General features: G+C 58.5%; 1 protein-coding gene across 2 annotated transcripts in view; it reads left to right on the top strand.

Moving 5' to 3' along the window:
- CFAP99 (cilia and flagella associated protein 99) overlaps window positions 1–24823 on the top strand; it is a 41190-nt gene that overhangs the window by 3164 nt on the left and 13203 nt on the right. Inside the window, exons 2-8 of one of the 2 annotated variants that reach the window (XM_086705615.1) lie at window positions 5486–5613; window positions 15568–15712; window positions 16908–17002; window positions 20455–20567; window positions 21844–22021; window positions 23637–23717; window positions 23904–23978. In XM_086705615.1, coding sequence (XP_086561741.1) covers window positions 5503–5613; window positions 15568–15712; window positions 16908–17002; window positions 20455–20567; window positions 21844–22021; window positions 23637–23717; window positions 23904–23978 — 798 coding nt within the window. In that variant the 5' untranslated portion in view covers window positions 5486–5502. The remainder of the gene's footprint in view (window positions 1–5485; window positions 5614–15567; window positions 15713–16907; window positions 17003–20454; window positions 20568–21843; window positions 22022–23636; window positions 23718–23903; window positions 23979–24823) is intronic. The other variant, XM_086705616.1, reaches the window with a different exon arrangement.

The raw sequence follows: 24823 nt of genomic DNA, 5'->3' as shown, positions 1-24823 counted from the left end.
GACTTTACCACCTGTCTCCTACCCAAAAACGTCATTGTGTCCACTAAGCTCACAGGCTAATTTCAGTAAGAATTCCGGACTCAAGTGTCTCTTTTCCTGATTTCCACCCTCCTGGCGCAGCTGCTCTGTGTCTCCTCTGCCCCAGGGGCCCTCAGGCCTGGTAGTGAGCCAGACTGGCAGGGACTAATGGTTCCAGCCAGCTGGGCTCCGCAGGGACCCCCCCTCCTCCGCACAGCCCCTCACAGACTCCCCTCTGCATCCTCCACCTGGCTCAGCCATTTGTTGCCTCCAGTTCTGTCCAGGCCCGCTCTGCATTGGGGACAGGGCTTGGCTGCCTCTCTGGCTCTTCTTGGACTTTGATCCATCACCAGAGGGCCTCTTGGAGCATCCTTTCTTCCGAATGTTCCAGCTCCGGGACAGGAGGGAGGGCAGGGAAGTCATCCTGCCTGAGGAACATCTCCCACTAAACACGTGCAGACCGCCCACACTCACCACCCACAGCAGGTGCCGGGGGGAACCCTTTTCCTGCGGTATCTGGTTCCTCCAGGCAGAGCTGTGTTCAGAGCAGATGCAGAAAGGTAGGGCCAAGGGCCAAACCCCATCCCGGGGCAGTGCCCCCAAGTGCCTGTTGGGGGAGGGGCGAAAAGACTGCATCCTCAACGTTGTTTCTGTAAAAATAGACTTTTTACTAGTTGTGCTCATTTCCTTGTGAGCTCCAGAATGTGTAAATGCTATTTTGCTTTACTATGTTGACATGGTGTCTCTTTCCCCCAGTTATGGCTCATCCCGAGATGTTACCGGGAATCTGGCAGAGTGGGTGTTTGGAGGGTTGCAGAACCAGCCTGGGGCTCAGGCTCCCACAGGCAGGAAGTGCTCCCTTGGGATGGGGAGCCTGACCCCCCCCCCACCTCAACCCCCCAACTCAGCGTGGGGCTTGTTCTGTCCCACCTTTACTTGCTTAGTAAATATCTCGTGGGCATGCATTATTCTCCAATTAAACGAAACAATGAAACCGAACTTGTTGAACTATAGGATCTGTGGAAGCAAAGGCTTGACTTAAAAAAGATCACTAATACAGGGGCACCTGGGGGGCTCAATCGGTTGAGCTCAGGTTATGATCTCATGGTTCGTGGGTTCGAGCCCTGTGTTGGGCTCTGTGCTGACACTTTCAGCTTGACTGTTCTGCAGTTTGCATCCTGTCATTGACTCCGCAGACACCTCTGCGGCACTTGCTGGAGACCAGCTCTGGGTAAGCTGCTGGAGACCAGCTTGTGGACGCAGAAGTGGCACAGGAGGGTCCTGCATCAGGTGCTCACGGTGCAGTGCATCACATGGGTTTGGAGGAGTTCAGAGGAGGCACGGAGAAGGGAAGAGCTAAGGGAGGAGGAAGCAGGCTCCACAGGTGCTGATATTTGCATCAGGTGTTAAGGGATGCGTAGGAGCTCACCGGAGAGAGGAGAGGCGTGTTCAAGGTTCAGGAGATCCACGTGAAGGGGCTTGAGAGCCAGTGAGAATCCTGGGAGGACAGAGCTGGGGTGCAGGACGGGAAGCAGGAGGAGGACCCCAGGGACTGTGAGCCCAGGCTGCGAAGGGGTAGGACGTGCTGGGTACCCCAAGAGTTGGGGGGATTTGTTAATGATGGCTGTTAGTGGAAGGACACTCCCCTGACCTGAGGCCACTCTCCCCCAAACCTCCCTCACCTCAGAGAGTGGCACTGCCATCTAACACTGGAACACCTGCCCAGGAGGACAGTGGCTGTGCCGGGGGGGTAAGGCGGAGGGCCAGGCCTGGGAGACCTGGTGAGTGGGTCTGTGGCCACTTGGTGCAGCCGGACTGGGTGATCCTCACCTGGAAACGTCCCACAGCCTCTCGGGCGTGGGGCCCAGGGCCAAGGGTTTGCATGAACACAAATAACCAAGTACAAGGGCTCATCCAGAGGGGCCACAGGCAGCCTGTGGCCTCAAGACTTCCAAGCTCCATCCCATGCAGCGAGGCCTCTAATGCCAGAGGAGGGGTGGTTAGTGTTGGGGGGGGGGGTGGCCACCACTTTCTGCAGCCTTTAAAAAGTCCCTTTGTCCATTAGCTGCATGAGGCTGAGAAAAGTCAGATCTCGCTAGGGAAAAGATTGCAAACTATGGAAATAGATCTTTTCCAGAACTTCTCCCAGAGCCAATATTTCCTCCGGGGACATTCACTCAGTCTGCGAGCCAGGCCCCAGGGAGGAGTTCCTAGCAATACAGACTCCCACAGCAAGAAAAAAGAACTGATTGCACACCCCTCAATGCTACCTTTTGGCCCAGAGACACCTCGAGTGTCCCTCTGTGTGGTCAGCAATGCCATCGCCAGGGGTGGGACGTCAGAGCAGGGCAACCCACCCAGAGGAGGCGGCCAGGTCAGGGCCCTGACTGTAGGGGTCATGACTTCCTGCCTTCGGATACGTTAAGTCGCTTGTCCTCAGCTGCCCAGCAGACCTGGGACTCGGGCCAGGAGGACTGCACGGCATCCACAGCCTCGCGAGGCCTCGTCTACCCCTCCTGCACCTCTGTCTCAGGTGCCGACCTCCTCGCTGCGGCCCTCACCTCACCTTGCCTGCGTCCGAGGGTCAGGACCTGCTCCCACGGTCCAGCCGGCCTGCCCCTGGCAGATGAGAGAGGAGGGGCCAAGCCGGCCAGCCCCCCCGCCCTCGAGCCACAGATGGGGACTGCTTCTGTTCCCAAAGGTGCTGCGTGGCCTGCTCTCCAGGTGGCCTGTCCCACTGCTGAGGGGCGGACCTGGGAGAAACAGGTAGCTCAGTGTGTTCACAGCGATGCCGCCACCTGGCCGCACGTCCAAAGGGGGTCACCTGGCACGCGCTGGCCCCACGCCACCACCCGTCCTTCTGACCCCTGCACCTGCAGAGGCCAAAGTTCGGGCTCGGTGTAGGTGGTCCTGCTGAAGATGGGGACAGATGGATGAGCACACTGCTTTCAGTGCCTGCACGCCGGTCCCCAGCTCCTTTCTCCTGGTCCTGAGCCCACCTGACTCTAGGTGGCCCCTGGGGCAGTGACCGCAGCCAGGTCCTGCCAGCAGCTAGCTCACTCAGTACTGATGGTCATGCCCACTCTGGGGCAAGAACCGATGTAGAAATAGGGACTCAGCCCCGCTATAGTCCTCTGTGGGTCTCAGCCATTGCCCCCTGCAGTGTGCTCTCGTTTCGTGGAACCACTGACTGGTCTCCGAACCCGGACTCTCCTGAGGCTCGGTCTTCAGGGCCGGCACCCGGCATCAGGGCTTCGAGCCGGTTGCAGTGCGTTTCCCTGTTCCAAGAGGTCCGTCTTCTGGTCGCATACGAGAGAGGCTCGTGCCGCTTCTGTCCCTGCACCGCTAGGGCTGGGCGCCTGAGCGACCCTGAGTCAGGCCTCAGGGCCGGGCGGTGCGGGGGCCCAGGTGTGCAGCCAGCGGAGGAGGGCAGGAGTCAAAGCCTCTTTCCCAGAGCGCTCAGCTCAAACCCGCTCGGGATGCTGCGCCAGGTGAGGGCTCCCCTGTTCTGGTGCCCCTGGCCTGCCTCCTGCTGTCACCTTCCTGGAAATGCCCCTGCTTCCCAGTCCCTTGTCTGCCCCTTTCTGGGCTCCCTCCGCAGGGCGGGGTGCAGGGCCTAGTCTTTCTGCTCGCACTGTCCTCCAGGCTGGAGATGGATTCCCTGCTGGGGGAGGAGGCTGGTCCGCACCCCTGTCCCCTCCTATGCCACCTGCTGTCTCCCTCGGTGACAAAAGCATTCAAGGCGCTCAAGAGCCCCGTCCACAGGGAGACCCGCCCGTCCTTCAGCCCTGGGCCATTCTCTCCCGTGACTCCTCTCTTCTCTTTGCTCGTGGGCATTGGGGCCTTTTGCAGTGGTTCCCTGGTTTTCCGGGTATTTTTCTCCTACTTTGTGTTTTCATCTTTTTATGCTCTCTTGGGAGATTTTCTCAACTATACCCTCCACCTCTTCTATTTGTATTTTTAGTTCTGCTGCCATATTTTAATTTCCAAGACTCTGTCTTCCTCCACTGTTCTCATTCCTTGGATACCACATCTCTCTTATCTCTCGGAGGTGATAGAGGCATGTTTTCTGGGTTTTAACCGCTGTCTGCTTCTGCTTCTCTTCTTGCCTCTGCTTCACAGTTGTGTGTCAGAGGCTCTCTGAAGCATCTGGTGGCATTTAGCCCTCACGCTCTTGAAGGCAGTGGGGGGGACTCAACCTATGGGCTGGACTGGCTGGGACAGCCCATCTTGCTGGGGACCCCAGTGACAGTGTATACAGCTTTTATCTTTTTCACTCAGTCTCCATTCTGGGGGCTCTAGGTCTGGGGACTGCTATCTGGATCCATTCCAACCTGTTGGGGGTTCAGGAGAGGTGCTTGCATTGTCCCCAGGATGCTAGCAGCCTGGCTGTGCCAACAGCTGGTGCCCAAGAAGACCAGCAGTGGGGTGGCCCAGAGACACCCCTCGAGTAGCATGGAACAAGACGGGGGCATGGAGAGGGAGCCTCTGATGGGCCTGGCCACCCCCCTGTAAGCAATTTGGGGCTTACCTATTAGAACCAGTTCCCAGGGTCCCAGCCCCAACCCAAGCAGCTCTTCCAAGGTCTCCCAGACAGAGGCTCTGGGCAAGCTGGTCTCCTGGGGCTAGTATGTTTCTGGAAAGTTCAATGCCCATACGAGATCTGGCCACTTACCAACTGTGCATTCTTTCTGGGTGTTGGGTCCCCCACCTTTAAAATGGGGGCATTGAGGGACACCTGAGTGGCTCAGTCAGTTAAGCGTCCAACTCTTGGTTTCAGCTTGGGTCGTGGTCTCACGGTTCATGAGTTCAAGCCCCATGTCGAGCTCTGTGCTGACAGTGCAGAGCCTGCTTGGGATTCTCTCTCTCTCTCTCTCTCTCTCTCTCTCTCTCTCTCTCTCAAACCCTCCCTTGCTCACACTCTTTCTTTCTCTCTCAAAATAAACATTTTTTTTTTTTAATTTTAAATAAATAAATAAAATGGGAGTGTTGAACCTGGTGACCTGAGGATTCTTCTTGCCCCAACCATTTGGGATTAGGTCACCTACCCCTCTGGGCAAGACCTTCTGTATAAACAGTCACTGAACCCCAGCTAGGCTGAGATATGCTCAGAGGCCTACCCCTCCCAGGCGTCCTCCCCAGCCATGCACAGTTGTGGGGCTTGGGGCCACGTGGGGAAGCCTGGGAGCCTCCAGGATCTGTGGGTGGGTGGGGGCCTGGGGTGGGCTCCTCAGGGCCAGCCTGGGCCCATGGACGGCAGAGTCCTGCAAGGACACGGTCCAGGAAGTGGGCCCGGGTTTCCCCAGCTGGGGTCCCTGTCTCCCTCTAACATGCCTCACTGTGAGAGGTCCCAGGCTCCCAGGGGACGTCCCGTCTATTGATAAAGCCTCTGTGGCTGCCTTTGCCACCTGCCTAGCTGACAGCCCAGAGGTCATGGAGGGTGTGACCTGTAGTGGTTTGCTTCTAGAGTCCTGCCCTGGGAAGATGGCCTACTACGGAAAATGCATTGAAACTGTGATTGGGCAACTGGACAAATTTAAGGCTAAGAAGGGCAGTGCTGAGCAGTTCCTGGAGGCCGCGTCCACCGCCCTGCAGGTAGGATCAGTGGCGGCTCGGGGCTCGCTGGGAGGCATGCTGGTGACACCTGTCATGTAGCTAGTTACTTTCTAGGAAGACAGCTGCTTTCCGTCCTCCCTGGGGAGAGGCCCTGGGCACGGCCCCATGCCATTCGAAGGCTGGATGTCCTCAGCTTCACTCTAGGTCACAATAGTGGCTGCAGTGTTTCTAGGGGCCTTCAGGGACCCTCTCTGTGCCTCGAGAGGCATCCCTGGCATCTGGAATGTGCATCAGACGACTCTTGTGAAAGGGAATATTGGCACCGTGCCTCAGGACGTGCCTGCACGGTACCATCCAAAACTGAACATAGAGAAGAGTGAGCTTGGATTGACCTCCACTCTGGAGGGTGGCCTCCTCCCAGGGCAGCTACGCACGAGCAGCCAGCGAGCTGACCGGCTTCCGACAGAGAGGCGGGGGCTGGCCAAGGCAGCGAGGCCCACTGGAGCCCCCACCTCCTTCTCCTCGTGGCCCACAGCTGGCAGAAATAAGGGACCTTCCCCCCCACCCGCCGCCCCTCTGCTGCTCACCTCTTGTCCCCGTGCCCCTGGATGGTCCTTGTTCTTTTCTCCCCCAACTACAGCCCACCCCATTTCAAGCACATACAGAGAGTCCGCTTGGCTGACGTCCTGGGACGGCTCAGGGCCGCTGGAGCACCACCTGTCAGCTCGGCCGCCCTCAGAAGCCTCTCTGCGCGTCTGTCAGTCCGTCCACCGGGGGTGGGTAGGTGCCCAGGGAGCGGGAGCATGCATTGCAGGGGCCCAGCCCCCCCGGGGCTGTTGTAGCAAATGCATTAATTACAGGATGCTTGTCCTTAATTGCCAGGTGGAATTGCTTTTCCTTAACAGGCGTGTGTGAGCTATTCACTGCGCCCACCCCCGGGGAGGTGGGCTAGCCCCCATGACCTGCTCAGGCGTGGGCTCTGCTGGGCCCCCGGCCACAGAGGGACTCCCTTTCCCTTGCGGTGTGGTAGGAAACGCTCTTCCTTCGTCAGCTGCCTTGTGGTCCAGCGGCCCGAAAACCTGAAGTGGTCACTGCCTTGCAGAAGGGGCTGGGGCCCTGGGCTGTGCACGCAAAGGCTAGAGGGGTCCAGAAACCAGAGACTCTCCCACGAGAGAAAGCTTGGGACCGCTGACCCAACCCCTTCTCCCCAGCTTCATTCAGGAACCGATGTCTCTGGCAGCAGGGGCCGGGCAGCAGCCTGTACCCCTCTCTCAAGCTTGTCCCCGAGACCCTAGCATTTGGGGAAATGATGAAAACAGCCAAGGCCAGACCCTACCACAATTATCTTCCCCAAGCGGAAACGCCCTGCACAGCTCAGCGCCCCCTCCCCCCCCACCCCGCTTGGGCCTGGCCCTCCCCAGTGGCTGCTCCAGGGCCTGGCGGGGCAGCTGCCTCTGTCCCACCCTCCTCGGGTCTCTCGCGTCAGCCACGACTGCTGTTGTTGGTGTCATCCTAAAAGAAAGACCTCGCCCGAGCCTCTCTCATCTTCCACTTGCAAGGAGGCCCCTTGGTGTCTCTGCTCTGCCCTCAGCTCCCCTGCACCCGCCCTCCAAGGCTTTCTCCCACTGCCCAGCAAAAACAGCAAGGCCAGCATCTTTATTTCTCAGTAATAACCGTTACAGAAAGTTGGGTCTGTGACAACACATTATTGCCGGCAGTTGTCGCTTAGTGAGCCATGGCATCATGCCCCTGTGTGTGCGTTTCTGTGGGGAGGGAGGCAAGCACGCCTCTGCCCCCAGACCCACCGCACCGAGTCCCAGGGATCTGGCCAGCGTCGCCGGGGTGTGCACGGATGCTCACGTCAGATGGAGAGGCCGGCAACTGCGTTTTCTGACACGCTGGTCTTCCCAGATCCTTTCCAATGCCCGCCTCAAGTCTGACCCAGTGGGGACAACACACTCTTGTGTCCAGAAAATTGAAGGAACCCACTGCTTTTGTTAGACTCAAGGCTCAAGGCTGCCCCCTGACAGAAAACAACGCAGCACACGAGCCCATCGGGCAGGGGTCCTGGCTGGAAAAAGATACCTTCAAGTGCTGGCTGCTGGTTACCTGTCAATGTGACCTTATTTAGAAATGCCCTTGGGGCGCCTGGGTGGCGAAGTCGGTTAAGCGTCCGACTTCAGCCAGGTCACGATCTCGCGGTCTGTGAGTTCGAGCCCCGCGTCAGGCTCTGGGCTGATGTCTCAGAGCCTGGAGCCTGTTTCCGATTCTGTGTCTCCCTCTCTCTCTGCCCCTCCCCCGTTCATGCTCTGTCTCTCTCTGTCCCAAAAAAAAATAAATAAACGTTGGGAAAAAAAAAAAAAAAAAAAGAAATGCCCCCTCTGCAGATATGATTAGGAATCTCGAGATAAGAGCATCCTTGACTTAGGGTGAGCCCCAAATCCAGTGACTAGCATCCTTATAAGGAGAGGGAAATCTCAACACAGAGACCAGGGAAGAAAGCCACGTGACCACAGATATATCCATGAGATGTGGACGCCAGGATCCCGCAACCACCTGCAGCTGGGGAGAAGCACGGTGTGGACCCTCCCTGTGACCTGACCTTGCGACACCTCAATTTCAGAATTCTGTCCTCCAGAACTCTGAAAGCCTACATCCCTGTTGTTTCCAGCGGCCAAGTTTGTGGTAATTTGTTAGGGGAGCCCCAGGACATTTGTATAGACAGGGAACCTCCTGGGAGAGGCCAAGGATGGAGGGGCCAGGTCGGCACACTCAGGGCTGCTGCCGAAATGCTGGACTCTGGGGACTAGGTGCAGAGGAGGGCACCTGAGGTGAAGCCAGGCCGAAGGGTGGGGGAGGTACAAGGACTTGTGGATTGGGGGACAGTGTGTGACTTTCTCTCTGCAGATTATCTGTAGATCAGAAAGGGATCCATCATCACCACTGGGTGTGTAGGTGCTGAGACGTGGGCATCAAGCCCCTGCAGATGCCAGTCTCCAGAACGGCCTGACAGTGGCACTGAGGGCCTGGCTGGGGCTGGAGAGAGGAGGGAGGGATCAGTGGGGGTGAGGGTGATGGAACCAGCAAGCACCTGGGCTGGCCTGAAAGCCTGGGTTCTCCTGTGCTCCCTGGCCAGGCCCTCAGGAGGGACAGGAATCCTCGCCTCCCCCGCGCTCCAAGCTCTGCCCCCCGTAGTTAATGTCACTTTGGAACAAGTGTCATTTCATTAGAGCACAATGACGGCAGACTGGAGAGTTTCCTGTAGGGGAGAGGGATGCTGCTGGACGTCCCTCCCTGGGTGTTGCCTTTAGCCACCCCTTCCCCCACCTGCACTCCCAGAGACCCACGTGGCCAGCCAGCATGACAGCTGGGCACCAGGCTGAACAGGTGGGGCATAGGGACTCCCAGAGAATCAGCTTGGGCCTGCAGGACCAGGGCGGGGGCGTACTGGGCACAGCAGGCAGCTTGGGGCATCCACAAAGTCCATGAGGTCTGAGCAGCCTCAGAGAAGACTCTGGCTTTGAGATTGAGATAGAACCAGAGGGGTGGGAGGTCTGGGAGAACAGGGGTTCCGCAAACCACCCCCCCCCCCCCACCTCAGGCAGAGGGACCTGAATGAGTCAGGACGGCAGAGTCCTGACCTGTGACAGGCGCTGTGTGGGCGTGGAGGCCAAGTGGGATCTGAGTGCGCAGAACCTTGGGCCCTGGGCCAAACCATGGGCAAGGGCGGGCAGGGGAATGGAAAGGTCAGCACTGGGCTGGCAGGAGTGGTGCTGGGCAGCTGGGCAGTCAGCACAAGGGTGAAGCGGGGGTGAGGAGAGGCCCAGCTGAGCACCCAGCCCGCCCCACCCCCCGCCAGAGGGACAGGGGGAAAGCGGGAACTGGGGGGCTGGGGGCCTGGATCACCACCCATGTCCTCGCCTGGAAGGCGGCAGTGTGGCCAAGGGCCAGAACGCCTTGAAGTTGCTGTCCTAGTCAGTAGCTTCCTGGGCTCAGGAAATGTTTTTTATTTTAATATGTTTAAGTGCCTGGTTTATGACATCAAAGATCCAAAACCCAAAAGGCTCAAGATGGTATCCAGTGGGGTCTACCCCCCCCCCCCGATACTGGCCCTCCCAGGAGACAAGCAGAGAGCAGTGTCCTGTGGTCCCTTCCAGAGACTGCCCAGGCCTCTCTTGCCTAGGTATTAGATGTAGCAAAAATTACATCTAAATTATATGTTTTATATATGAAAACAGTATCATTTTTACATAAAATTTTTTAAATTTCTACAAAATGGTAGTACATTATAACATAAATGTGCATAAGTGTACATAACACTTAAAGTACCATGAGGACTCTTCCACGTTCTGTCCTTAGAGCTGAAAGCATCCTGTTGCCTGGCTGTGACCTAACCATCATGACCGTCGCCTGTCGATGGGCTTGTAGGCCGTTTCCAGTCTTTTAGTATCAGAACCACAGTGAGACGGACCCGTCCGCTTGTCCCTCTGCACCTGGGAAGGCACACCTCGGGCCAAGTCCCAGAAAATGCAGCTTCTCCACGGTGGGGGAGCTGGCCCCCATGGTTTCCGTAGATCTTGCCAGTTGAGGGGTCTACATGCTCGCACTCTCGTTGGTGGGCAGGGTGTGTTTGTTCCCCCAAAGCCTTTTGCTTCCATATTGTGCTAGCAAGTGTTTCCGTCTCTGCCAATGAAATAGGTGGGGAAAGGCAGTCGGTGCACATAATCAACATTCATTTTACCTCCTGAGTTTTGAAGCGATTATGTATTTCTATCTCTGAACGATCTGATCTTCTCGGACCTGTATCTGTTAGGAAATAGTGTTTGGCTGTGAGAAAATCCAGAAAAGCAATGGCTTAAAGAAACTGGAGGTATCTTCGCTCACATAAGAAGCAGTCTGCGTACGTACAGGCAGTCCAGGGTGGGCTCAGGGGCTCCGTGGTGCCATTAGGAATGTATTTTCCCTCCTCTCTGCTCGGCCATGCTTGCAATGTACCTTTGTTTTGTAGTCACAAAATGGCTGCCCTGCCTCCAGCATTGCATCCATATCCCAGGAGAGAAGAGGAGAAAGGCAAACAGCATAAAGGCACGTGCCGGGTGAATCTGCCTCACTTTCTAAGAGCTTCCTTGGAGGCTGCACCCGGCAATTTGCCATTAGATCTCATTGATTAAAGCCATCTGCTACATGGCTTCATCAGCAGGGGCCTGGAAAAAGTTTTAGCTGAGCAAACCACCATCCACAATGAGATAGCATTTTTCTGTTGAGCAGGAAAAAAGGGAGAAGGGATTAGACACCGGGCAGCCTGTTTCCTTTGTCTGCTCTTCTTTTTTTGTTTTTTAATATAATTTATTGTCAGATTAGTTTCCATACAACCCCCAGTGCTCATCCCAACAGGTGCCCTCCTCGATGCCCATCACCCACCCTCCCCTCCCTCCCACCCCCCATCAACCCTCAGTTTGTTCTCAGTATTTAGGAGTCTCTTATGGTTTGCCTCCCTCCCTCTCTGTAACTTTTTTTTCTTTTTCCCCTTCCCCTCCCCCATGGTCTTCTGTTAAGTTTCTCAAGATCCACATATGAGTGAAAACATGGTGTCTGCCTTTCTCTGGCTGACTTGTTTCACTTAGCATAATACCCACCTCAGCCAACACGTCACTGATTAGCAGGAGCCTCTAGGTGTTGTGACACAACTTACACATTCTGTGTTCTGATTAAATCCACAACCAGGCCCCTTTCCCTCCCTGGGCCCCAGTCTAGCTCTGCCCTAACTCTGGCAAACTGGGTCTGGGGGCTCCGGCCAGAGGCAGCCAGTGATGGTGGAAAGTCGGCAGGCTCGCAGGCCCGGCCACCTCCCAGACTATCCGCGAAACTGTTATCCAGGGCCTTGCTGCCCTCCCTGGGGGCTGGCCAGGGGCTGCGGACTCCAGAGTCCTGAACTTGACCAAGGCCCAAAACGGTATCCACACTCAGAGGCCCTTGGGCGGCCACAGCCCTCTGTGGTCTGTGGCTGAGGTGGGTTTGGAATTAAGGGTCAGCTCTGGTACCGGGGCCCCCTCGGTGCAATTCAGCTCTCTCCCTACCTCCTCCTGGAGACAGCCTGGCCAGCCCAGCCCCAGCAGCCCTCTGCTGGCCTGGCCAGAAGGACTTGGTCACTGCCCCAGGCCTCAGTCTCCCCACTATGACCAGCTGGGTTGACCTTCCTGGTGGCAAAGACCTGGCCCTGGGCCCAGCCTGGCCCACGGGCCAGGGTGTCATTTACTGCTTAGCTCTGTGTCCTCCGGGACCCCGTGGCCCCATGCAGCCCCGCCTGACCTCCGTGCCCGAGGATAGATGGCATCAGGGCTTAGAGCCGCAGGCTCCGGGCTCTGACCTTATTAATACAGACTCACACTTCCCAAACGCAGACGTAATTAATGAGCAGCGGAGTCACTGTTGTCTGAGCCTCAGAAGTGCGAGAGCCTGTCAGCAGGCGTCCTGCAAACTCATGCAGCCTCAGCTCCAGGTTTGCTGACTCATTGCTTTCTGCCCTGCCCGCACGGGCGCGGGCGCCCGGCCTTCCTCTGACAGAACGCGCCCGCTGTGCGCACAGCCCGGGGGTCAGAGGACCGTGAGACCAGAGCTGACCCAGGAAGGAGGTGCTGCTCTGTGCCTCGCCTGCACTGGGGGGATGTCCCTGGGTCCCCACAACTGCCCAGGAAGGCAGGACATTCTGTTCCCTGTCTGGAGCACCACCGTAACATTGTAGCAGGGAAGGGAATCAGCTGCCTGCGTGTGCAGCTCGGCGAGAGCGCTAGGCAGCGTCTGACCGGGGGGTGGTCAGGGACGCCTCCTGGGTCAGGTAGCGTCTGAGCAAAGACCTGGTGGGAGTGAAGGAGCAAGTGTACAGGGAAGAGTGTTGCAAATGGAGGGAACAGCTAGCACGGAGGCCATGAGGGGACATCCTACAAGCTGGAGAGGCAGAGGGAGGCCAGTGTGGCTGGAGCGGAGACAGGGTTAGGTAAGGACCCCGAGGGAGCCAGACCAGTCCACACAGAGCCTCACTGGCCATTGTAAGGAGTTCTTCTGGCAGGCTCTGAAGAAGGACAGACATGATCCGATCCCCATTTTAAAAGAACTACTTGGTGGCCAGGCTGGAAACAGAGGAAGGTCGAGAGGAGAAGCCAGAGTGCAGAGGTTCCCCCGGCCCAGCCATGAGGCAGAGGGAGAGGGAGGCAACAAAGACTTTCTGGGGTTGTGCTGAGATGGGGAGGCCAGGGAGTTGGGGCAAAGCCCAGAGGCCAGACACCCGAGTCGGGGGAGGGTACAGGAGCAGACAGAACTTTCTGGAGTCCGGGGAGGGCGGGCCGGGGACCCACGGTTGGAAGGGCACGTTTTCAGCCTAGATGCTGGTTGCGGTGCCCCCGGGGTGAGCGCAGACCTTGAAGAGACTGGGCTGGAGGCCGGAGACCCTCCCACGTGAGGAGAGGAGGTGTCAGCAGGGGAGTATTGGCATCCGAATATTGCTGGAGCCCAGTCCCGGCACTGGAAGCAGCAAGGGATCTAGTGAAGCCAGGCTGTGCTCCAAGCCACGGGGAGGGTTTCAGAACCCAAGTCCAGGGCAGCCCCTGCTGCACAGTGGTCACCTCTGTGGGGGGCGCGGGGGGGGGGGGGAGGGGACGTCATCTCCCTTGACCTCCTGTCTCTCCTGTAAGGGCATCTCATTAGCACAACCAAACTGTGCCAGAGCCACGGGGGCAGAGCCCACTGAAGAACACGGTTTCAGGCTTCCAGCCTCTGTGGCTCAGGGCCGCCTCGGGAAGGACGTGGGAATGACACGGTCTGCCAAGACAACATCCACACTCGCAGGTGTGGAGACAGAGGCTCTCTGAGGCCCTGTGGCTCATCCAGGACCCCTCAGGTCGTTCTCTTCGCATGAAAATAAGAGGGGGGCACCTGGGTGGCTCCGAGGGCTGAGCATCTGACTTCCACTCAGGTCCTGATCTTTCGGTTTGTGAGTTTGAGCCCATCAGACTCTGCTGTCAGCACAGAGCCCATGTCAGAGCCTCTGTCCCCACTCTCTCTGCCCCTCCCCACTCACACTCTGTCTCTCTCTCTCTCTCTCTTAAAAATAAACGTTAAAAAAAAAAAGAAATACAAATGTCCAGTAAACATAAGAAAACTTCACTGATAATAAAACATCCAAAATAAAACAATGAGTTCCAAAATTTATCTAATAGATGGGCAAAAAAAATTTTTTTTTGTTTTAATGACACTACTGGTGAGTATGTTTTGCAGTGTTTTGCATCTGTTTGGGTCGAGGTCTGCATTCTGGTTTCACGCTGCATTAACCATCTTGTCCCCTCCTGGAGACCTTGCAGGACTGAGTTCAATGGCTGCCTCGCTCCCTGTGACGGGAGAGAGCATCTGACCTAGTGACTCCCCACCACTGACACTTAGGTCCTGACCATTTTCCTTCGCCCTGAACTTCTTTCTTTTCCTTTTCAGAAAGAATTAAAACATTTGTTGGGCATAAATACATTACATATACACTGCAGATACAGTTAGGGGTTACATACAGTATCCTATTTGCAAAATCTATACACTAAATGTGATATGGCAGTTTTAATGTGATGTATATGAAATAGTCTAAAATTTACAACACACCATAGTCATGGATCCTGCTTGGGATTCTCTCTCTCTCTTTCTCTCTCTCTTTCTCTCTCTCCCCCTCCCTCCCTCCCTCCCTCTCCCTCCCTCTCTCTCTCTCCTTTGCCCCTCTCTCTGCTCATGCTCGCTGTCTCTCTAAAATAAAAATTAAAATAAAAAATATTAAATGTACAATACAGGAAAACATACAATGATTTTTTTCCCCCTGAAGTTGAAAAGCTTGGAGTGTATACTGAACAGTGAGGGAAAACCTCTTGTCTTTGGGTGTAGAGGACCGCACAGGGGTGACACTCAAAGACACTCGGGGCACTTCTCGGTTTCTGCAGGACTGACTCCTGCGGCCAGCCAGACACAGCCAGAAACTGCCAACATTCCAAGCTGATTAAAAGCAAGGCAGACGATATGGAAAAAAAAAAAAAAAAAAAAACATTAAGAAAATTTTGCTTCTTAAATGCCCTGAACTTCTTGTATGCGGCTGTTTCCTGTATTTTGGATGGTTTCCTCACATTCCCAGAAGTAATTACTGGATTAAAGGGTACGGGAAGCACAAGGTACTTGAAACACATTTCCAAATTGCTTTCAGGAAAGACCCAACGGCACCGGTCCCCACCAGCCCCTCTCATGGCCGTGCTGGCAACACTAGATGTTCTTTTTCAGTCTTCTTGTTTTCAAAAGCTTAATCACTTTTTTGAATAAGTAACGTGTGACAACACAGTTGTCCAAGGGGTAAGTGGGGAAAAGTCAGTGTCCCCAGCAGAAGCCCGTGGAGAGAACACAGTCCCTCCAGTTACTGGTAATTCCTGTCTGACTTTGCAGGTTTTCCTTACCATTTTTTTTTGGGGGGGGGGATTATTTTTTTTAATAATTCACTTGAAAACCTTTATAGGAACGTGCTCTTTTTTTCTCTCATTGTGGTAAAACACACATGACATAACATTTACCATCTTAGCCACTGTTAAGTGCACGGCTCTTTGGCATTAAGAACATTCACACTGTTGTGCAGCCGTCCCCACCCTCCTTCCCAGAACTTTCTCATCCTCCACAACAGAAACCGTTCCCGTGAAACCCTAACTGCCCACCCCCACTCCAGCCCCCGGGTTCCCACCATCCTCTCTCGGTCCTGGGGCCTCATACAAGTGAAATCACACATTTTTCATGCCTGTTTATTTCTGTCCCTGCCCCCAGCCTGTGGTCACTACCCAGGAGCACCCGAGGGACCACATCCTGGGGCGGACCCGCTGGGTCAGAGGGTCGGGGTGCCAGACTGCCGTGGACTCTGCCAACAGCTTGGGGAGGGGTGCCTGGCCCTGGCCCACGGCCCCCCCCCCTCCCGGGGTGTTTCTTTCCTAGACCCTGAGCCCCCAGAAGCAGGCGTTCATTCTGGAGGTGCTGTCTGGGTGCCTCGAGTACCAGAAGCTGCTGGCCGTGGTGGTGGACGCCTTCTACGTGCGGGCCGGCTGTCTCTGCCCACGGGCCGACTACAGCCTCTTTGAGGGTAGGTGTCCCTGTGGGCCAGGCCCGCTGCCCTTGCCCTCTGCACAAGGCACAGACAACACTGGTGAGGACCTGGGGAGGCGGCCGCAGACAGGAGCTCCTCAGGCTCGTGCTGGACGCCAGCCCCTGCTTCTGCAGCATGCTGCTTTCCGGGCTCTCTCCCTGCCCCTCACTCGTTGGGTCCTCACGGCTGCCTTGAGTGACTGGACCGGGTCTGCCTTACAGACGTGCAAACAGACTCCGGGCTCACTAAAAGCCAGGCTGGGGTCCAGAGCCTCGGGTCCCTGAGGGAGGCACAGCCTGCTTCAGAGACAGTGCCCCCAAAAGGCCAGCCTGGGTGAAATGACAAGCCTTTATCATTGGCCAAGTTCCTGACCCCCTCAGCCCCGAGGACATAGGGCAGGGCCAGGCTTGTGGCCGCAGTCTGGACTGTCCAGCAGGGGATTAAATATGAATTGTCTCTGCCTGGTCTCCTGCAGACCCCGGAGGGCCACCTGCTTCCGTGGCGTGGGGTGAACATTGCAGGCAGAGTGGTCAGTGCCTCTGGGTAGGGGTGTTGGTTCAGCCCCCAGACCCTGCACTAGGCCTCAGAGCCCCTGTTCAGAAGGAGAAGGCTTGGGGACAGCAGGGTGCTGGGAAGCTGAACTTAGTGACCCGATGCCAGGTCGGGAGCTGGCCCCTGAGCTCTGCCCGTGCCCCCGACGCTCAGCTCAGGTGTCACAGCCAGCAGCACATCACTGGCCTGCCCAGCAGCCAGTGTAATGAACAGCCCCCTGCCCGGGGACCCTCACCTGCCCGGGTGTTCACGTCCTGCTTGGCTTAAGGCTACTCCATCTCTCAAAATTAACAAACTGAAATCCAAAGTGATTTTCCTTTTACCCAGGGAACTTTTAGAATTTCTGAGAACATGCCAAGTCAGTGAGCGTGTGTGGAAGTGTTTTGACAGACGCTCCCCAAACGCTCACCCATGTGAGCCGTCGTCCGAACTCTCGCAGCATTTTGTCGTTTTCACACGGCGTCAGGTGGAGCTCCTGCCCGTGTTCACCTGCCCGGCTGGTGGTGGGCCTTCGGCTCCGGCTCCCTCGCACCTGCCGGGCACCGGTCAGGCCTCCGGCTGATTCCCCAAGACGGAATGCAAGGGGGCGCAGGGGAGGACACCCCAGGGGCGGCCCCACTCACCGGCCCTGTTTCCCCAGTGATCTGCTACCTGGCCACGTTCCAGCTGGAGGAACTCGGCTTTCAGCTCTTCTGTGACATCGTCAGGTCCCAGCCCGTGGACAAGATGCGCAAGGTGAGCTCTGAGGTTTCTTCCTAAACCCAAGGGCAAAGGTGTCCCAGCCAGCGCCGACCTCTCACTCTCTGGCTCATTGTAATGGAAGAGACTCTGCTGGGTTTAGTGTGTGTTTATGACAAACAGGTGCCCTCCCATTGCTGCAGACACCCTCGTTTTGTCCCTGGGGGATTCGACTCCCATCCCTCAGGGTCCTGGTGGGTGGTGAGTCTGGGCCTCTGGAGCCTTCCCTTCTCTCTGTGACCAAGCTCCTCCCTCCAAGAGAGGCTGTGCCGCCTGGGGGCTGAGGGGCAGGCAAGGGGGTGGGTCCGAGTGGACCCTGAGGATTGGCGTCCATCGGGGGAGGCTGCGGACCAATCTTCTGCCCTGCCGTGGCCCCTCCTGTGGCCTGAGCCTGAGGCCCACCGTTCTTTAGTGGCCAGCCCCCGTGGAGCACTTGCTGTGGGCCAGGCTTCGTCCGTGAGCATTTCTTGTTCCATCCTCACAATGACCCAGGGAGGTCGTCCTACAAGGCATCCATCCCACAGCTGAGGGAACTGAGGCACAGAGAGGTTGGGTGACTCACCCAATACCACTCAGCAAATGAGTAGCAGAGCCCTTTCTTGGACCAGGCTTTTAACCACTGGCTTGCTCCTTCTTACTGGGCTTGGAGGGCCGTCACCAGACCAGGACAGCGACTCCTGGAGAAGAGCGGGGATATCACAGGCCCGGGGAGTGCCCTGGGGCCTCTCCCAGAAGAAACAGCAGGCTCTGCGGTGACAGTTCGGTGGGAGTGGCGGGGGGGGGGGGGGGGAGCGGGGGAAGGGACACCCACTAGGACCACAGCCCCCAGAGATGTGGCACTGGAGACTCACAGGTACCTTGGCCACCTAACAAGGGAAAGAGAAAGTGCTGGCCCAAGGCCGTGATTTGTGTTTAATGATGGGATTTCCTACCTACATGTAAACAAGCAATTCACGGGGATAAACATTTGCATAGTTATCTTAAACACAGTCTTCACCTTTCTAAGAAAAAGACAAATTGTAGGCATTTTCTGAGAGGTGTCTGGAGGTGCCCAGGGCCGGCTCCCCAGGCTGAGCTGCCGATGCTCAGTTCACGCTCTGCTCTCAGAGGCCTCAGATTCTTGGTGATTGTTGAACAAGGGGGTCTATGTGTCACCTTGCACTGGGTCCCGCAGTGCAGGAGCTGGCCCTAGACCAACCTTGGCCTGAAGAACCCAGAGGGGGCGGCACAGGACCCTCCTGGGGCTGCCCCACAACGCAGACCCAGGACAGGTACACAGAGAGCTGGCCACACACGGCAAGCCTAGGGCCCCCAGTGCAGGTGGCTGGGTGTTACCTCCCTGGAGATTTTCTGGAAGAGATTCATGGAAACTGCCCCCACAAACTCCGACAGGAGCTGGGGAGCTGCAGGGGTGGGGCGGCACCCTCTGCAGGGCCTTCTCTCCCCTGCCCACGCCCTCCCCCCCCCCCCCCCCCCCCCGTCCCATTGGGTCCACCCACCTCCAGCCTCTAGAGGAGAGGTCAGCCTGGGCCTTGAAGACAGGGTGCAAGCTGTTAGGGACAGGATGGCAGCCCTGGGGCCTCCCTGGGGAAGCCCCCCACAGCCCACCGTGGTCAGCAGTGACGAGGTGGTAGTGAGCTCAGCGTGCCCAGGCTGGTTCTCGGGCAGCCTTGGCCGTGGTCTCTGCCAGACACAGTGCTGGATGTGGCTGCAGCGGGCCTGTCACTCCAGGGGCAGTAGCAATCCTCTGGCTCCAATGACCCCCGCTCACACGCTGGAATCCTCCAGAGGGCCGGAGAACTCACCCCAGGACCCTGCCCCCACACCTGGTGAGAATGGGGGCCTCACTGTGGAGAGCTCTCTCCAGGGGTGTGGGCAGGCCATCCCTGGGTGGGGGCAGCACACCAGCTGAGATGCTGAGTGGGCGGGGGATGGAGCAGCAAGAAGCACTGGCCAGGAGCAAGAGGAGCAGAGACCCCAAGGCCGGATAGCGGGGCACCGACTGCCCCTTCCGGCAGGAAAGGGTAAAGGCTGAGAGACAGCCATGCAATGGGGAGGGCAGGAGACAGGCCGTGGCTGGGCGGCTGGCAGCTGGGCAGCGGGCAGTGGCCACCCTGGGGAGGCAGCGACAGCAGCCGGGGTCCTGTCCTTGCGCCTGGTGCCCCCACTGCTCAGCCGCTCCATTCACAGCAGCTGCACGGGCCCGGGCATCATGCCCACCACGCACAGCATGCAGCAAACACCGACTCCAGACCCGGAAGCCCCGGGAGTAAGGCCCTCCCAGCCCTTGGCAGGCGTTGGGCCCAAATCCACGGGCGGTGCTGGGGTGGAGCCCAAAGGCCCACAGTGGGAACCCACCTGCTGACTCACTCCCTCCCCAGTAAACTCCCTGTTCCCAAGGCTCACAGCTCAAGGGTGTGCTTTTAGGGACCCAGATGGAGGCATCATGTTTCCTGTGTCCACACAAAGCTCTCCTGGGGGGCTCCAGCGTGTGGCCTCCCTGGTTTTCTGGGAGGCTGGTTTGAATGGTCTGTAGTGGTCCCCTTGACTAGACAAGGCCCTGCAAGCCCGGGTGTGGTTTCGTCTGGGTGGATGCCCTCCTGCAGAACAGTCCCCCAGCAGGCCCCGGGCGTGGCTGCCCCTCGGAGGAGGGCTGGGGCGGGGGGTGCTGAGCTTCACCTCAGCTGTGCTGACAGCCACGTCCTGGGGCCACAGCCAGCCCCCTCTGCAGAAGCACACCTCCCTCTCCCCCAGGCAGCCAGCCTCCATGAGAAGCTAAACTGGACTGTCTTCTAGAACCAGATCTGTTAGACTTGAGGGCCAGGACTGGAAAACAGCCTGCAGGGCCCACGGCCGCTAGAAGTTCCTGCTGTGGCGGGGTCTGGGCCGTCCCAGGGAGAACATCCTCAGTCCCTTCCAGGGGCCGGGTGGGCAGGTCACTCCTGGGGCCCACCCACTGGCACTGTTCTGAGCAAGCAGGGGCAAAGTGCACCTCTATTCCTGGAATTCCGGAGCCCATAGGGGATGCAGGCCGCTATCCATCTGTCCCCACGAAGAACTCTCCAGAAGTGGGGTGTGGGCCTTCCAGGTCCTGGGCAGGTAGCTCAGGCACAGGGTCCCCACCAGCAGGGACGTGCCCTGCTGGGCAGGGACACGCCCCAGGACTGGAGTGGGCTGCCCTGAACGCCCAGAGGCCGTGAGCAGAAGCCAGCGTGGCCAGGGGCAGTGCCCCAGCACAGGCACCCCAGCCCAGCATGGGGGCAGGCGAGCAGGGCTCGGGGAGGGAGGGTCTTTCTCGAGGGGCCTGCTGCCCTGGCGTGGACAGTGGTTTCCTTGCCCCCTGCCCCCTGGGCACTGGCTTTCCTGTGAGGGGCACTGTGGGCTTCACCAGGTTGGGGAGGGGTTCTGGTGCCGAGGCCCCCCCTCAATGGTTCCTACTTCTCCCTCAGTTCCTGGGGTTCTTCTTCAACCCCTTAAACCTGTGCTCATGGATCACAGATGAGTGGAGCCTCATCTACGAGACAGCCTATGTGCGAGAGAACTGGATCGGCCCCCTGATGAGGTGGGACAGGCCGGAGCCTCCCTGCACTCCACTCCCCGAAGCCACCCTGTTGTCCCTGCACCCCATAACAAGCTCGGCCAAATCCCGGCTTCACCCGCGCAGGCCGGGACCCACGGGCAGAAGGACCAGCACTGTGGCCTGGCCCTGCCCTTGGCCTCCACGAGAGGCTACTGGGGTCAGGGTGAAGCTGGCCCTGCGGTGTTTCCCTTCTGATAGGGCTGGGGGAGCCGCCTGGTTTTCCTGGGGACAGACAGACTGTTTGGGCACAAGCAGACCGCTTTAGGTACCAGCAGTGTGCTGGAGAGCCAGAGGCCCGGGGAGAGGAGCCCTTCTGTGGGAGAGAAAACCATGGCCCTGAGGTGGAGGGGTGGCCCTGGAGCTGCCGTTTCCCTGGAAGAAAGCCCTCAGTCCAAGCCAGGCTGGATTCACTGCCCATCCACAGGACTGCCACTAGGGCCCGGGCCCTCGGGGCCCAGAGAGCCACCTGTGGGGTCAGCCTTGGTCCAGGGTGCCCGCCACCCACCTCAGCACTGCCATATGCAGCCCCATCCCGGACCCGCCCTGCCCCTCCGGAAACCTCACCCCCCTCAGAAGTGCCCTTCCTTCCTCTGATGGCCGTGGCCCTCGAGCTGGGCCAGGAGCTATACAAACCATGCTGTCTGTCCTCAGGGGAACCCCACCGGCCAGGCTGCTGATGGGAACTGGGCCCGCCTGCGGTGTAGGGCACAGACCCCTGCTCCAGGGCACCGGCACCCCAAGGCTCCATCCTGCTCCCGTAGCCCCTTCCCCACCTGTCACCAGCAGCACAGCTCCAGGAACATTCCAGACATCTCCAGCTTCTCTGGGCCTCCTTGCACTGGGCCTTCCGCTCGGGCCCAGATTAGCTCTGTGTCCCTCCCGCTGCTGCTCCTCAGGCCCCTGGATTCCTGCCGCTGGGGCCTCTCTGTCCCTGTCCTCCCAACTCCCCACGTAGCAGCATGGCTTGTGACCACAGTGCTGCTGGCCTTGTTTCCTCACCTGTCTGCGTGACTCAGGGCGCAGCTGGTACAGTGCCCGGGGCATAGCTGGCCCTCAGTGGAGTGGCTGTTGCTTCCATTATCAGCCCGCACCCTAAGGTGGACCCAGGGTGTCTTGGGTCCTTTGGTTCCCCAGGGCCGTGCCCTCGTTGACCTTCTCCCGAAGGCCGTGCCCTAGTTGGCCTGCTTCTCCTGAGGGCGGTGCCCTGGTTGGCCTTAGGAAGTGGCCCTAAGTGGCTGCTCTTGCCTTTGCCTTCAAGATGGCAGCCGGAAGTCCAGAAGCTGATCAACCAGCTAGAGGAAGTGCTGGCCAATCGGTCCGTTGTTTCCAAGACCAAGGCCAAGGTCACAGAGCCCAAGGAGTTCAACCTGACTGTCCCCAGACCCCGCTCCATTCCAGTGCCTGAGCCAGTCCCCGTCGTGGCCAAAGCCAAACCAGTAAGTGCAGACATTTGCGGTGAGCACGGCCCATCCAAGCTGGGAGAGTGGACTCTGTGAGCCAGGGGCAGGCTGGGCTCTTCCCAGGTGCACTGGACCAGACCAGGAGCATTTGGTGACCCCACGTCTCTGTGGGGGAAGCCCAGCTGACCTGGGGCCTGCCCAGTGAGTTCCTGTGCTCCACATCCTAAGGTCTGGTCAGCAGAGATGAAGTGAGGCTGTGGGGCCACAGGGCTCAAACCTGTCCGGACGTGGCATCTAGACCATGCTTGTAACCTGTTGTGACATAGGTCTCCCTCTCTATTAAATAGCACATGTGTAGCTCACAGTATGCTCTTCAGTACTACTCAGGTCATGGGCAGGTGATAATGTCTGTCTGTGTGACCCCATCATGTGGACCTGTCCCCACCCCAGGGCCTTTGCACGCCTGTCCCATCTGCCTAGAGCCTCTTCCTCTCCTTCTCCCTCTCTCTCTCCCCACTTTGCTGACTTCTGCCAGTCAGGATGCTTTGTATTGTAGGTAACAGAAAAAGGCAGCTCAAGCTGGTGTAGACCATAGAGGACGGGCTGACTCTTGGCTGAGTAGGTTAGGCCTCAGGCAGAGTTTGATCAGAGTTCTAGCTGTGCTTCTGTGGGTCACCTTTATCTTTGGGCAAACTTCCTTCATTGTAGCAACCCACCCAGGCCTTCCCCGTACTGTAAACCATCCAGGGCATGAGAGGACATCTAGGGCCAAGAATTCTGTAAGAGTACGATTAGACCAGCTCAGGCCAGCTCAGGCCGCACGCCTCCCCTCGAGCTGATCACCATGATTGGGATGCTGTGTTCTGACTGATCCAAGTCTCTACCCCACACACTTGTGGTGGGGTCAGTTTCCCAGACCCAATCTGGTTTCCTCACAGAATTAAAGACCACATGGAAGGGGGTTGGGGTGCCGGGGGTCCCAGCCCACCCCCACCAACTTCAGGTCTCATGGCAACCTCTCTGCCCAGAGAGGTTTTCCATGAGCCCTCGCCCGGGTCAGGTCCCCCGAGTATTCCAATGCTCCTTAGGCACACAGGGCAGAGGGCAATGAGTTAGGGTCTGGAGCTCAGGGGTCTCCAGGCTGTCCCTGCCCCACCCGCATGGACACTGGCGAGGGTCCCTGTGATGGGACGCTGTAGATGGCTCTCAGGCCACCCTGGTCTCTGCAGTATTCATGCTACGGCCCCGCCCCCTCCCTGACCCTCATTTTCTGGGGTCCATGACACCTTCCTGGACTCACTTTCCCCTCCACACCTCCCCTTCCATCCCCTGCCCACTCAGTGGTCCTCTGCCTGTTCCCCCAGTGTCCACTGGACCTGACCCCATGCTTGGCCACCTCCCTTCTTGCTGCTGGCCTGCCGTCCTTCCTTTCCCTCCCCCGGATGGCCACCAGCACCCAGGGGATCCCAGTCAGAGCCCAGCAGCCTCCCTCCCAGCCCTGCTTCTGCTGGCACGGGCACCACGGTCCACCCTCCTGTCCCCGGCACCGCCCTCTCTTCACCCATATCCCACTGGCCACCAGCCTGGCCCTTCTACACACCCCGGACACCATAGCCGCTGACCGCAGGCTTTCCTCCGGCCACCCCACCAGGTCCCCAGGAGCACCTACCAGCCGCCCAAGGAGCAGCAGCTGCTGGAGACGACCAAGAGACACAATCGCTGGAAGGCAGAGGTGAGGACCCACTGACGACGAGCCCTGCCTTCCTAGACCCTCTGGGGGGTGTTCTGTGAGGAGGTGGGGGACGGGGGAGGGGGGCAGAGGAAGGGCGGGAAGCTGGTCTGTGCCTTCGTCCCTCCCGAGGCCCAAGGGCGCCGGGGGGTGGCCAGTGGGGCCAGAGCCAAGTGCTGCCTCTTGCAGGAGCTGCTGCTCAGGGCGAACATGGAGGAGATGCGGTGCGCGGTGCCCAGGTCCCGCGGGGAGCCCCCGACGCAGGTAACACCCACCCTCCTCGCCCTGGGTCGGTCTTCACGGTTGCACTCTCCCACCACATGGAACCGTCCCTCCCTGCGCCCTTTGAGCGGTGACGCGATGAGCCCCTTCTTTAGCCTGTCCGGTCTCTGCTCCCCAAGCCCGGGCGGGGCGGCAGGTGCAGATGTACCTCCAGATCCGCACGGGCGATCCACGCATCCCTCTCTGGGTGTTCCCACATTTCCATGCTGAGCACTTACTGTTTCCGTAAGAAAAAAAAAAAAAAAAAAAGCCAAGGTAAGTTTGTCAATAAAGAAAAAGTAAAGGACGCAGGACAAGGAAGGCCTGTTCGTGGTGGGCGCTCTGTCCAGAGGAGTGGGCCTGCCCTGCCCTCCCCACTGTGGGCTCCCCCTACCGCCGGTGGCAGCAGGGCGAGGCAGCGGTGCCCTGGCCCCCACGAGCAGTTGGGGCAGGCGGGGCATGGCCCTGGGGGTGTGCTGGCTGAGTTCCAAGGGGGTGCTCGTCTACCCACCGCTCCGCACACTGGGGCTGTGGGGCCCCTCCTGGGAGCACCCCAGAGCAGCAGCAGGCAAGGAGCAACTTCCTAGCAGCCAGGAAGCCAGTCGTGGAAGCCAGTGCCAGGGAGCCACTCGGGGGACGGGCCCTGAACCCAGAGGTTCAAGCACCTGGGAACTGTGGTCCCCAGGCCTGGCCGGCCCTACACCCAGGAAAGGCCAGGGAGGGCATGGGAGACAGAAGTGTTGTCGTGGGACCCGTGAGCAGGGGGTGGGCTGGGAACACTCGGGTGGGCAGCTGGAGTGAGGACAGGGGAGTGCGTCGGCCCTCCCAGGGGTGCTGGGCCCACCATT

This window comes from Puma concolor, chromosome B1, assembly GCF_028749965.1.
Source record: "Puma concolor isolate L17-30 chromosome B1, mPumCon1.1.hap2, whole genome shotgun sequence".
NCBI classification, from domain to species: Eukaryota; Metazoa; Chordata; class Mammalia; order Carnivora; family Felidae; genus Puma; species Puma concolor.
The sequence above is the reverse complement of the archived record's forward strand: the minus strand, read 5'-3'. Positions and strand labels throughout refer to the sequence as shown.